Here is a 14396-nt window from a genome sequence, read left to right on the forward strand (position 1 = left end):
CCACGCTTTTGTTACCTCAAGGCTGGATTACTGTAACTCTCTATTATCAGGTAGCTCTAGTAAGTCCTTAAAAACTCTCCAGCTAATTCAGAATGCAGCAGCACATGTACTAACAGGAACTAAGAAACGAGATCATATTTCTCCTGTTTTAGCTTCTCTGCACTGGCTCCCTGTAAAATCCAGAATTGAATTTAAAATCCTACTGTTAACTTATAAAGCTCTAAATGGTCAGGCTCAGTCATATCTTAGAGAGCTCATAGTGCCATATTATCAGAGCCTTCAGCTATCAGGCTCCTCTCCTGTGGAATCATCTTCCTGTTACGGTCCGGGAGGCAGACACCATCTCCACATTTAAGACTAGACTTAAGACTTTCCTCTTTGATAAAGCTTATAGTTAGGGCTGGCTCAGGCTTGCCTTGTACCAGCCCCTAGTTAGGCTGACTTAGGCCTAGTCTGCCGGAGGACCCCCCTATAATACACCGGGCACCTTCTCTCCTTCTCTCTCTCTCTCTCTCTCTGTTTCTCTATCTCTCTCTCTCTCGTATCCTATTACTGCATCTTGCTAACTCGGCCATTCTGGATGTCACTAACTCGGCTTCTTCTCCGGAGCCTTTGTGCTCCACTGTCTCTCAGATTAACTCATATTGCAGCGGTGCCTGGACAGTGTGACGTGTGTGGTTGTGCTGCTGCCGTGGTCCTGCCAGATGCCTCCTGCTGCTGCTGCCATCATTAGTCATTAGTCATACTTCTACTGTTATTATACACATATGATTATTGTCACACATGTATACTGCCAGATATTAATATATACTTTCAACATATTGTACCACAGTAGCCAGAACTATAATATTATTACTTTCAATAATGTTGTTGGTAAGCTACTGTCATTACCTGCATCTCTCTCTCTCTCTCTCTCTCTCTCTCTCTCTCTCTCTTTCTGTCTCATTGTGTCATATGGATTACTGTTAATTTATTATGCTGATCTGTTCTGTACAACATCTATTGCACGTCTGTCCATCCTGGAAGAGGGATCCCTTCTCAGTTGCTCTTCCTGAGGTTTCTATCGTTTTTTCCCCCCGTTAAAGGGTTTTTTTGGGGGAGTTTTTCCTTATCCGCTGTGAGGGTCCAAAGGACAGAGGGATGTTGTATGCTGTAAAGCCCTGTGAGGCAAATTGTGATTTGTGATATTGGGCTTTATAAATAAAATTGATTGATTGAATTGATTGACATTTCTGTTGCTGTAATATGGCCAGCGCGGCTGCAGGAGGATCAGAGCAGCCAGTTTTGGTCAAAAATGATAAAGGAAAAAGTGCTCTTTGGAAATATTTAGTGAAGTGAACACAGCACGCTGCAGACGGCAGGTACAGCCCCTCCCCTCACTAGCAGTTGAGCACCTGGTGTCACCAGCATCAAACTAAAATATAACTTCTAACGTTAAAGTGGGATCTAAGCAGAAAACTTTATCAGTCATGCCCGTCTGTAACATTAATAGACAGTGATAGTTTAACAGGACAACACAATTATGTGTGTCTGAAAAGTTATGTTAACTGTGAAGTCACAGATTGAAGCTGAAAAAACGTTTGGTTTCTCCTGTAACCCCTGATTCTCTGATCACATAGTGAGGTAGAAACAGGAGCATCCTGAGCCTAAACTACCAACTCTATTTGATCAGCAACGAAAATATGGTGCCAATTCACCAGAAGCCCAGAAAATAAACAGGGCTGTAGATAAATACATTTGTATGGACAGATCTTGTTTCTGGTTGTTATTTATTATGGGGGGATTTTTTTGTTGTTATCATTGATGTTACTGTTCTGATCTTTATTTAAAAAATGACATGCCTCTTAATTTTTTGCTGCTGTATCAAAAATGGTATCGAGTATTGAATATTTTCCTGGGTATTGATATCGAGTTTGAAATTTTAGTATTGTGACGACCCTAAATCCAATGATACAGTATCACTATTTTAAGTGGGACATTCTGCATAATAATTACATTTACTTAGTACTTTAAATATATTTTCATGCTAATACTTTTGTACATTGTTAATGCACTATTGCTGCTTTTACTGAGGTACAAGATCTGAGTAATTCTTCCACCCCTGAAAACTGTATGTCAGCGACATTCTCGGAAACTTTTATATTGTCACTGACAGCTCTCCCATCACAAAACTGTGTTTTTAAAATGTGTTACTCAGGTCTGTCCTCTAATGTGTGTAAAACCATCTATGTAAGTTTAAATTAGCTGATGAGTTGATGCTGTAAGCTCTTAAACTAATGAAATGTGCTTATTTGCTTATGCTTAGATTGCATTGTGGTCCAAAGCTGTTTCATTTCCTTAATAGTTGTTTCTCACAAGGTAGGATGAAATATGAGATTTTTATTTCTTTCTGGAGCTACAAACAAAAGAAAATGTCACGGTTTATCAAACCTCAGTCAGAACATCACTGAATTATCCAATTATCATTATTTCCCTGTGTGTGTGTGTGTGTGTGTGTGTGTGTGTGTGTGTGTGTGTGTGTGTGTGTGTGTGTGTGTTTGTGTCACCAGGTTGTGATGACTTGATCACATCAGTGTTTGACTTTGCGAAAAGCATGTGTTCGCTGCATCTGTCGGAAGAGGAGCTCGCTCTGTTTTCAGCATTCATCCTGCTGTCTGCAGGTACGTCTCTTCTCAGGTTTACCTGACTTTACAACACTCATTCCACAGTCATTCTGACCGATCTGCATCTTTGCAGATTTAATTTGAGTTCACAAGATGAATTAGTTTCTGTGTGCATGTTTGCCACAGACCGATCATGGCTGCAGGAGAAGCTACAGGTGGAGAAGCTGCAGCAGAAGACTCAACTGGCTCTTCAACATGTCCTGCAGAAGAACCAGAGAGAGGACGGAGCACTAAACAAGGTTCACACACACATACACACATACACACACACACACACACACACACACACATTCCACCTGTTATTGATCTGAACAGCACTGAAGATAAAACTTGAGGTTCAGTTTACTTATTAAACCCTAATAAACAAAAATACAGGAGCACAACCATAACTCACAGAAACAGGCAGGTTTAACTGGTCTTTGTTAGTGAGTTCGATTTTCACTGTAATGTTTCATTCTCATAAGTGATGATTTAATGGCTGTTATACAAATCATAAATTAACTGGGTAAAAACATCAACATGTTGTGTAAAAATTTAGGAGTTTGTCCCTGCTCATACAGCACATGTCACACTACATGTCGAATATAAATCTCAAACATGAAGACGAGCAGTTGGAAAATGGCCTCACACTGCCTTCTTGTGGCGAGGAGGTGAAGTACATCACCTACATCCATGTTGAACATATTTAAACTTCACAGCTTGATACCACACATAAACAATAGTGTAGGATTAACATTTTGCACAATCATACAGTGTCATTCTGTATTTGTGAGGACCCCTGTTTACACAATGCATCACCTGCTCCTAATCTTAAAGGGATAGTGCACCCAAAAATGAAAATTCAGCTATTATTAGGTGTGCTAGCCACTCCCCCCCGGTGATCTCCGCAAGGGATGTGAGGACTCTAAAACTTCACCTGAGCCTCCGTCGGCATATGGGTGAGTAGATAATGGCTGAATTTTCATTTTTGGGTGCACTATCCCTTTAACATTATCTACTGCTAACCTGAACGTTCAAGAGATGACACAGTCACCTACCAGTTCATTTGACAGTAAATAAATCTATCTTACTGGCCAGTGTGTGTAATAACTCTTCACCTGTCATCTGCTCCTCTCTCCTCTTCCTCGCCGATCTTTTACTGTCCTGTTTTCTTCCCCATGCTTCATGCTCCTCTCATCCCCATTCCTTCCTACTCTTCCTCTTTTCTCCTTTCTATTTATTTTATTCTTATTGTCCTCTCTTTACTCCTGCTTTCCTTTGTGATATCCTTCTCATATATCCTATAATATCCTTCCTTATTCCCTCCTTCCTCTCTTTTCCCACTTTTTTTCCTCTATTCCTTTGCTCATCTCCTCTCCTCTCTTATCTTCCTCCCCCGTCTCCTCTTCTCTCTTCTCATTTTCTCTTCTGTCCCCTTTTCTCTTTCTCTTGTTTCCCCCGTCCTCTCTTGTTTCCTCTCCTCATCTCCTGTCTTTGCTGGTTGTCTCTTGCCTCCTCTCCATGTTTTCTTTTCTCTCCTTTCTGTGCTTCCCGCCCACTCTGGTTTCCTCTCTTCTTATCTCCTCTTCTCTCTCTGTTTCCTCTTCTCTCCTTGCCTCCCTTCTCCTTCCCTTTCTTGTTTCCTCTCCTTTTTTCCTAATTTCCTCCTCTTCTCTCCTTTTATTCCCTGTCTTACTCCCCTCCCCCGCTCCTTTTTTCCTGTCTATCCTCTCCACTCGTCTCATTGTCTCCTCACTTGTTTCCTTTTCTCTCATTGTTTCCTTATTTCCCACTCTCCTCTCCTCTCCTTCCCTCTCTTATTCCTGTACCTTGTTGTCTCATTTCCTCCTCTCCTTGTCTTCTCTCCCTTTTTTGTCTCCTCTTCACTTCTCCCCTTTTTTTGCTGTCAATCTTCTCCTCCTGTCTTCTTGTCACCTCACATGTTTCTTTTCCTCTTCTTCTTTCCTCATTTTCTCCTCTCTTTTCCTTCCTTTTATTGTTTCATCTCCCATTCTTCTCCTGTTTCCTCTCCCCTCCTTGCTCCCTCATTTCCACTCCCCTTGTTTCCTTCCCTCTCTTGTTTCCTCATTTCCTCCTCTCCTCTCCTTTTTTCCTGTCCATCCCCTCTTCTCCTCACCTGTCCTTCCCTCTCTTAATTCCTATCCTTGTTTTCACATTTTCTACTCTCCTCTCCTTTCCTTCCCTCTTGTTTTCTCTCCTTGTCTTCTTTCTCCTCCTTTTTTCCATCCTCCCTCTCCTCTTATCTCCTTGTATCCTCTCCGTTTCCTCATTTCTGCCCCTCCCCTCTTTTACATTCCTCTCTTGTTTTCTATCTTTGTTTCCTCATTTCCTTCCCTCATCTCCTTGTCTTCTCTCCTTCCTTGTCTCCTCTACGTCCCCTCCTTTTCTTATTTTCTGCACTGATCACCTTTCCTTCCCTCTCTTGTTTCCTCTGCTTGTTTACTCATTTTGTGCTCTCCTCCCCTTGTCTTCTGTACTTTCTTGTCTCCTCTCCCCTCCCCTCTCCTCTTCTATTGTGTCTCCCCTCTTGTTCCTTCTCCTCTCTTTATGTCCTTTTCTTGTTTCCTCCCCTCAGCTCAGATGTAAGGTGTCAGCATTGCGTTCACTGTGCAGCCGACACACAGAGAAGCTGTCAGCATTCAGAGCCGTTTACCCTGACATCGTTCGGACACACTTTCCTCCTCTGTATAAGGAGCTGTTTGGTGCCGACCTGGAGCTGACTCTGCAGAGCGATGATTAAATGTTGACCAGGAACTCCACGGAGCTGCACAGAGCTGAGCTGCTGATTCTGACGGACTGAGCCCAGTTTTCACGGCCATGGAGGGCGGGACGATGACTGTCCTGAACAGCTGAGTCCACAGGAACAGAGAGATCTGAACTCCTCAGTTCCCCTTTCTTCACCTGCTCCTCTTCCTCCTCCTCCTCTCATGGCTCTGGGTTTGGATGCAATGAAGAATCAGGTGGTGTCCCTCCACCTGCATTAACACACATCTTGTGTCCAGGATCTGGACTTATATTCACGCCTGACATTGAAAGACACCTTCGGTATTCACACTGAAACCTGCTTCTGTTTGTCCTTCACCAGACTGTCACCATATCACCTCTTCTTCTGACAGTTACTTCACATCTGAGCGCCGCTTACACCAAAAATTGTCACAGAAAATACATCTGTATGTCCTCGAGAAACACAATTAGCTGGAAGTTTGGTGATGTTTTGACCCCCAGAGGTTAATTCATGACCTATTGTGGGAAGTGCACCAGCTAGTAACATGCCACCTGCTATCCTGCCAAAATACATCACCAAGCTAATTAGCTCAGCTGCTAACCAGACAAAAGTAAACACAATTTTTGTGCAGCAGTTTGTACTCAGAGCAAAGCAGGGTTTTATAAAACTGGATGGTGCAAGAAGCTAAGATGATAGCTTCCTTTGCTTTTATCTCTCCAGCTCTTCTTTTCTTCAAAGGTTAATACTGATAAGGCAGTTTACAAATGTACAATGCAGCAAATTTGCTGTTTGTTTATAAATGGGTGTATCATTTGTATCATATTCCCTCTGCTTTTCACTGCACTATTCCATAAACACATGTCTTTTGAATCATTTTAGACACATTTCCCAAAATTCAATCTGACAGATTTGACATCTTTGGAACTTTGCATTCTTTTAAAAGTTAAGTTTTGTGGGTTTAAGTCAAAGGCTGTATATAAAGATGGGTGATGTATCTCCTTGTACTCCCACTCTACAAAAGTAAAGCTGAAACATTCCAGACATGGTTGCTGCCATCTTGCACTGCTGACATTATTTGGAGCCAGTCTGTGATTTAGTGACCTCTGCGGTATCAAGTTCCCACCCGAACACTAGTCCGACCAGTTTTGCCCATGTCCCATCAACTAACATCCCCACTTTTGGGGAGCTGTCATGTTGTCCATCTTTCTACAAAGTCCATAGTTTGAATAGTGTTTTATGTACTCTCCAGTTAAGAAATTTTTCCAGAATTCCAGAAGTCCACTTGCCTTCAACTCAGCCTGTAGAGATAGAATTTCCAAAATTTTCCAACAATAACTGAGAATTAATGTGTGTTTGCGGCAGGTGATTTGATGTGACTGCTGAAACCTGGGGAAACAAGAAAAGAGCACAGACCTGTTCTGCTACGATGGTAGATCGCTGCATTTATTTGACTTTGACTGCAGGGTGATTTGGTCTGCTGCCGTTTGTATCTTGACATGTTAAGGCTTTCTGATGGCCTCTAAAGATAAAAAGACAATATCCTTCCTTCATCCTCCCTTTTGATATCCAATATATACCTCCTTACATCATTCATAAAGCATTCATAAAAAAAAAAAAAAAAACAGCAAAATTCATCGGCTGGAATGGTTCTGTTTACTGCTGCATTCAAACTGTAAAGTTTCCTCTGTTTGTTCAGTTCGTCAGGAAGGTTAAAATGAGGTCAGCTGGTCTGTTGTCTGTTTTCGTCTCAACATCTGTTGATGCACCACTCAGGTTAATGCAAAAAGTGGATGTCCTGTCAGACTCACCACAGACAGAGCTTGATAATGAACTAGACAGCAGAAATCCATCCATCCATCCATCCATCCATCCATCCATCCATATCTGCTTCTCCAGGGCCGGGTCATGGGGGCAACAGCTCCTCCTGGGGGATCCCAAGGCGTTCCCTGGCCAGATGAGATACATAATCCCTCTAGTATGTTCTAGGTCTGCCCTGGGGCCTCTTATCAGTTGGATGTGCCCAAAAAACCTCTAACAGGAGACGCCCAGGCGGCATTCTGATCAGTGCCCCGAACCACTTCAGCCGGCCTTTTTCGACCTGAAGGAGCAGTGGCTTTAACTCCAAGCTCCCTCGGGATGTCTGAGCTCCTCACCCTATCTTTAAGGCTGAGCCCAGCCGTTATTTCGATTTCTACCCAGGCTCATGACCAATAGATGAGGGTTGAGACATAGATGGACTAGTAAATCAAGAGCTTTGCCTTCTGGCTCAGCTCCCTCTTAACTACAACATGCGGGTGCACTGCCAACATAAATGCAGACGCTGTGCCAAATGGCCTATCCATCTCACGCTTCATTTTACCTTCACTTGTAAACAAGAGCCCAAGATACGTGAACACTTTTACATTAGTGCAGCACAGGGAAATCCTCTTTTTTCCGTGCAGAAACTCATGAGTCATCATTCATGAGATCTGGTTAGTTTTGTTGTGTATAACAGAAGTTGTTTGATCCTCCATGACGTCATTCCTCCTCCTCCTCCTCCTCCTGCCTGTCATCTTCCCAGCATTTTCTTCTTCCTCTGGTTACATCCACATTGAGCTTGCAGATAGCAGCATCAGACACAGAGCAGCCAATTCCTTCTAATGTAGCAGTTAGCACGTAGCACCATCTAGTGGTCCTGACAGGAAGGTGCAGGTTCTCTGACTTCTCATGTCACTTTGTCTGCAGCAGTTACAGTTGGGATTTGATGCCATCAAAGTAAATGTGAATCTAATCCACTTACCCACTTTGAATCCTTACAAATCCCCATCGAATCTAACTAGGTTTATCTTTCACTATTGGAAAGTAAACATTGTTCAGAAAAAATTAAAGGGGGCCTATTATTCTTATGCACTTCTTGTGTCTTACATATGAAGGATGTTCGTATTAAACTTGGCCAAAGTTTTAGATAATGAGGTAAACATATCTAAAAGTAATCCCTGCAAGCAAAAGCCTCAGGCTTCAGACCACTCTGAACACTTCATTTCCAACATTCTTTTTTAGTCTGGCAACAGTATGACATCATGCGTGCAGATTTCTTTATATGGTTATCTGTTCCAGGTATGCTACTGCAGGTGTTTACATTACGTAGCCTATGCTGCTAAATAAAGCTACATGCTAACATCAGGGAAACATCTAGGCTGTGTCCAAAATCACTCACTACTCAATATATAGTCGACTATATAGTGACTTTACCATTTTGTAGTGCTGTCCGTCCGTATTTTGGGAATTATTATTCCCTATATATTGGACTCAATGTATCCCACAATGCACCATGAAAAGTAGTGCACAACCGATGGTTACTTACCAAGCAATATCCCGTCGTGCATTGTGCCAAAGAAAGGGATGGACTGCATGGGGCGGACACAGAGATGGATGAGAGGAGAGAAAGCAGCTCGATATCAACCTGCTCTCCAAAATGACATGTTAACGTTTGTTTTACAGGTTTTTCTTTGTCATGTAATAAACTGTCGGTTTAATGTGTAGCTGTTAGTACCCAAAGAAAAAAATAAATAGTAAACTGATCTTCTCTTGTGCTTAACAGTTACTGTACAGAGTAGGGCTAATGATGATAGCTAATGTTAGCAAGCTAGGTCGCTACTAGTTCTAATTTGTGCTGTAATGGTGTAATGTATAATGTTAGCCATTAAATAGTTATGACATGACTGACTGGTAACACAAACTGCAACACAACAAAGATTAAATAGAAGATTTCTTACATTAGTAGGACAGTTTCCAATCGCGCTGCTCTCGCTTTTCTTGTCTGTCTGCCAGTGTAATATTATTAATATGTTTAATGTGAGCAGAGCAGAGTATCTCAACACAACACAAACAGCCACAAAGTTCTTTGTAACATTATTTATTCATTTGGGGAAAATATGCTTGGTATAATATCATGTTTTTGTCACAAATATGCATGTCAGTATTTGTTATGGATGCTTCACCAGCCAACATTTACATGACATTTTAATTTTGTGACAACAATGACGTACTTAACAGCTCTTAGAAAATGACCTGAGTAGTGTCTGAAAATGTCTTTTCATGTTGCAGGTGAGCTCACTATATGATACTCTACATAAAACTCCTTATATAGTGAGTAGGAAGTAGTGAATGATTTTGGACAGCCATAATCTTGGTTGCTGATGTTGTTAATATCTGGTTGTGTTTAGTTTTAGCCTTTTTTGACCATTAAAGCATGTAAACATGTTATAGTAGAAACATCAAATTCAAGTATGAACCTGAAAATGAGTATAATAGGTCTTCTTTAAACATTGAGATGAAACCTGGTGGCTGAGAAGGCAAAAACAGTTTTGACTGTCAGTCTAATTACTGCTGATAAACCTGCAGCTATGGCCTAAAAAATTTAAGAAGGAGCAGAAGCTATGAATTGTTAATGTATGAGTCAGTTGTCTGTATTATTGCCAACAAACCCCATGCACAGAGCCAAACCACCAACATGTTAGTTTGTCTCTTAATAGTGTCTGACCTTCTGTCTGTGGCTCTAAGCCCACTACTACTATCATTATTTTGAAAAAGGCTCAGTAATTTCCTAAAACAGCTGGACACTGTAACTGATATCAAACAAATGACAGTAATTACTAATTTCATTGGCAGATTAACAATTCCTGGAATGAGACAAATCAAATAAAGATTTATCACTCTTTGGTTGAACTGCTCAAAGCTCATGTTTACATTTCACTGAGAGAAGAAGACTGATTCATTTAGGATTCTACCAGCTTAATGAAAGCAATATTGCAAAAATAAAACAGTATTAAGAGCAATATAGACACTGCTTCATAAAAAAAAAAAGAAATTATGCAGAACAAGTGAGGTGAAGTGGTGAAAATATGTGTTGCACTACAGTGAGTCTATCTACTGCCTACCTGTTAGTGTGCCTGTGTGTGATGATGTTTAATTGTGTGTGTTCACATTCTGTTATCTGTGGGGAATTTTCAAAGTTTGGACTACAGCCTTGCTGGCACTAGATGTCCATATGATGTTTGAAAAACGTTGGACTCTTACATGGAATAGATGATGACTTTTGGTCCAAATAGAATGTGCCAGGGCTGACATCAAAACCCATAGGTTTAGCATCACGCTGGTTCCCGGAAGAGAAAGTGAATGTGATTTTTGCATTGCGTTTTGGATTATGTCAGAAAATAAGCTCTGTGGCTAACACAAGTTTATGATACTTACAGGTTTTGTTCAGCGAGATAATCTTCACATATGAACATTTTTCGTACCGTATTTGAAGCTTAAATGTGATCGCCAGAAGTAAAAAGCTAACGTTAGGCTTCAACAGACTACATGACTACTCCACGGTCTCTTGACTCTTGACGTATTTTAAAAACATTGTATAATGGGGAAATTGGATTGTTTAAGCTAAATTAGAAGCTGTAATAGCGGACTGCCAGCACTCTCGCCTGTTCGGGGGTGATGATGTTTAATGTCCCCGACAGGGTTTGTAGTCGTATTGAGCAACTTGTTAGCAACCACCTTTTTTACGACACGTAAAAGCTTCAAAATTCACAAGTAGGGTGTTTACTGACGTGTTTTATGTCGTAGAACAAAACCTGAAACTCACTTAAGCTTTTGTTAACCACAGACCTTATTTGAGGCATTTTACCAAAATCCCATTCAAAAAAGGTACTGACTTTTACACGAGAGAACCAGAAGTGCTAAAAGCGCTAACGGAGTTCCGGGTTTACTGGCACACTCTATGAATGAATCGATGTTGTAAATGTCTAACACTGTTAGAGTTTCATGTTGTGTGGATGTTGACATTATGATGTTTTACAGACGTTTGGTTTTGTTCTCCATATCTTATGACTAAATGATGGTATACTACGCCAAGATGACTTTGAAGTGCGGTGTTTAGAAGACACTGGATTTTGGTTACATGACAACAAAACTTTCAACCAACAAAATACTACCGTCGTCAGTAATCTACAGCTGACTTTGGCAGACAATTGGCCTGACATGAAATTAGGTCACCTGATATCACAACCTAAATTTAGCCACGTATCAATGTCAAAATACTTTGGTGGCCAACTGGGAGTCTACTGGAAGGAGAGACATTTTTTCACCATTACTTTTATGTTTATACACCTGCTCCACCTCGCCACAACATCAGTCTCCAGGTTCAAAGCCCAAAAAAAATATGTATTTCTTGCAAATAATGAACGTAACTTTAGCCATAACTGAATGTCAAGCAATAATGTAAATGTATTTCTATCTTTGTTTATCATGTATAGTTTGAATATATGGCATGTCACTGCAGATTCTAATTTATAAGATTTAATTTGGGGATTTGTCTTTTTAAATTTTGTGTGTTATTGGCTTAAAATTTTGTCTTGAATTGTCACGTGATTATGTACGCTGATGACACACTTTTCTCCCTCCATGCCACTTTATTAGTTTGGCCCTCGTTCTGTAAGTAACTTTATTAATAAGTCTGTACAGGCCACAGGAAAATACTGCTATAGATGTCTGATGGGCATCAAACTTTTTAGTCTGTTGATTGATATTCATCTTAATATATCTGGTTTGATATGCACTGCTCTCCTTTAGGTTTAGTTTAGTTACAGAGAGCTTTTTGTGTTTTTAACATGCGTGTGGTGCTAGGTTACCTTTGTTAGCAGGGTCTTGATTTTACCAACTATGCCACATTGTTTCCTAACAGGGTAATTCATAAAAAGAAAAAAACTCTGTTTTTATTAACAACCTCACGGCAACATTTTTAGAATTTTAGCTATTATACCATTACAACCTTTATGCGTCAAACTTGTCTGATTGCTCGCACTGCAATGCCAGGTGACTAGGAGTGTAACTATGTCTCTGTGTTTCTGGTGACCGAAATATAAATTCTAAATAAATAACATCATAACTAAAAGTAGTGATTGGCAAAACAATAGTACTGCATTGCAGCACATGTCATTAAAGGCCTTTAGGCAGTGACATATTTTGGGAGAAGTTGGACATTGCCAAAAGCTTCTTAATGGATGTTTTGGCAATGTTGCAATCAAAACTGTGCTTACAGTTTAGGTAAAGCAACATTTTTCAACCAGGAATTGTCTCCTCAGCTACTCTCTTGGTTGTATAAAAAGAGAATAATCTTTTAGATTGTCAGATTTCCCAGCCTGCACCTGTATCAGTGTGTCAGGCTCGGGCATGTCAATTTCTTTGTTTAAACTGACTTCTTTTGTTTTGATACAAAGCAGAGCTGCTGTATCTGAAATGTATTAAAAATAAATCAGAGAGAAAGAAATAGTTTGTTTTGGTTTCTTTCAGATTCCATGTACAGCTGGGTTGAGTAAAAAACATAATAAATAAAAGTGACAGCAGAACCTCTGTGCCCTACAAAAGAGTAGACTGTTCATGGCCGCCTGTCAAAATAAAATGAAGTTCTCTGTGTTTGAAAAAATTGAGTTTGCAAAGATGAAGCCACCAGAAGGTCTGGTAGAGTTAAGGAGGCTAAAATATTTGCCTGATATCAGACAGAATTGGCAACTTGTTTCACACTGTTTCTTCAGTCTGACATTGTGTTTATTCTAACCGATTTATGTGGGGGATTCAAGTTTCCCTAACCAATCACTAGAGACCAACAAGTCCACCTGAATGGGTCTACACTAGGGCTGCACGATACATTGTTTGAACATCGCCATCGCGATGTGCGCATGTGCGATAGTCGCATCGCAGAATATGCAATGTTTTCTCTTTTTTTTAGAACATGTAATCTTTTGTTTTGCTTCAGAAAAGCAGCTCTGGAGAGAACTCTTTCCCGCTTGCCTCTCTCTCTCTCTGTTTCTCTGTCTCTGAGCACTCAGCAGCCCCTCCCCCTCTCATGCACACGCTGCAGTCACACACTGAAAATGAGCGACATGTGAGAGGGAGAAACGGTAAAGGAGGATTTATGCCTGGTACACGCTACACGACTTTTCTGCCCATTCTGAAAGTCACTGTCACATTACATGAGTGTGGAGTCATAAAATCGTGCCATGACTTGGCCGACAGACATGACACACAACACAGTGGTACTCACCAATTATCCCCGGTTGTCTCTTACGATGTGTGTGATGTCATCGGGTTATTCTTGTCCTGTTTTTATTACTTTTACTATTAGTTCAGTCACTGTGTCTGTTCATGTGTCAGCCGACACGTTGTTGTAGTCACCTAAAAGCGTCAGCAGATGGCAGGAGTAGAGTGTGAAATACCGTACGCGAACATACAAGTCACAGAATCCTCCACAACCAAGTTCCTACAAATGTTTCACAATAAAAGCCTATTTAGGAAATGGAGGGATTCTCTTGGCCAATGTTATAAGGGGCTTTTAATATGAAACAAATTCAGGAAGTGTTGAGGTTTAAAATGATGGCGCGATGCATTAACTTTATCAAGACAACAGGAGCGGATAAAAAGTAAAAATATAAAGATACAGAGGGATTAATAAATAACGGACCATCTATAATGTAGTCTGTTTCAAATGAAGCTGGTAGCCTCTGCAGTTGTGGTGAGTAAAAGCCCCGCCACTATTTTTTAATTTTCTTACTTTATTTTCTTGTATTTTTTAATATTGCAATATATATTGCAATTTTTTTTAAAAATCGCAGTCAATTTTTTCCAGTATCCTGCAGCCCTAGTCCACACCATTAGCACACCGGTGTGCACCTGTGATGCGCTACATAGGTGAAGTCTTCACCCCATTTGACAGTTGTTGTCGCCCGATCTGCTGCTAAACTTCAGCAGTGAGAGCAGCGCGTATATCACCACGACCATATGGCTCATATGACACAAGTCAAGGGAGATTGATAAAACAGAATATTTATGTGTGACACCACCGCAAAGGTAAGGGGAGAAACATCTTTAGTACTGTTAGAGGGTTTTGAATAGGATAGCCCTCTTGTTTCCACTTATTAGTTAACTCAGGTTCAGGTGTGCTACTACACAAAGGTGAAGGGGGTGTGGCCTTTGAG

At 40.7% G+C, this 14396-nt stretch overlaps 1 protein-coding gene across 2 annotated transcripts in view; it reads left to right on the forward strand.

The window, feature by feature from the left end:
• LOC117254784 (nuclear receptor ROR-alpha A-like) overlaps positions 1-12691 on the forward strand; it is a 154109-nt gene extending 141418 nt beyond the window's left edge. For both annotated transcript variants that reach the window (XM_033623207.2, XM_033623189.2), the window contains 3 exons: positions 2550-2660; positions 2790-2902; positions 5239-12691. In XM_033623207.2, coding sequence (XP_033479098.2) covers positions 2550-2660; positions 2790-2902; positions 5239-5403 — 389 coding nt within the window. In that variant the 3' untranslated portion in view covers positions 5404-12691. The remainder of the gene's footprint in view (positions 1-2549; positions 2661-2789; positions 2903-5238) is intronic.
• The last annotated feature ends 1705 nt before the right edge of the window (positions 12692-14396 follow it).

Source organism: Epinephelus lanceolatus, chromosome 2, assembly GCF_041903045.1.
Source record: "Epinephelus lanceolatus isolate andai-2023 chromosome 2, ASM4190304v1, whole genome shotgun sequence".
Taxonomy (NCBI): Eukaryota; Metazoa; Chordata; class Actinopteri; order Perciformes; family Serranidae; genus Epinephelus; species Epinephelus lanceolatus.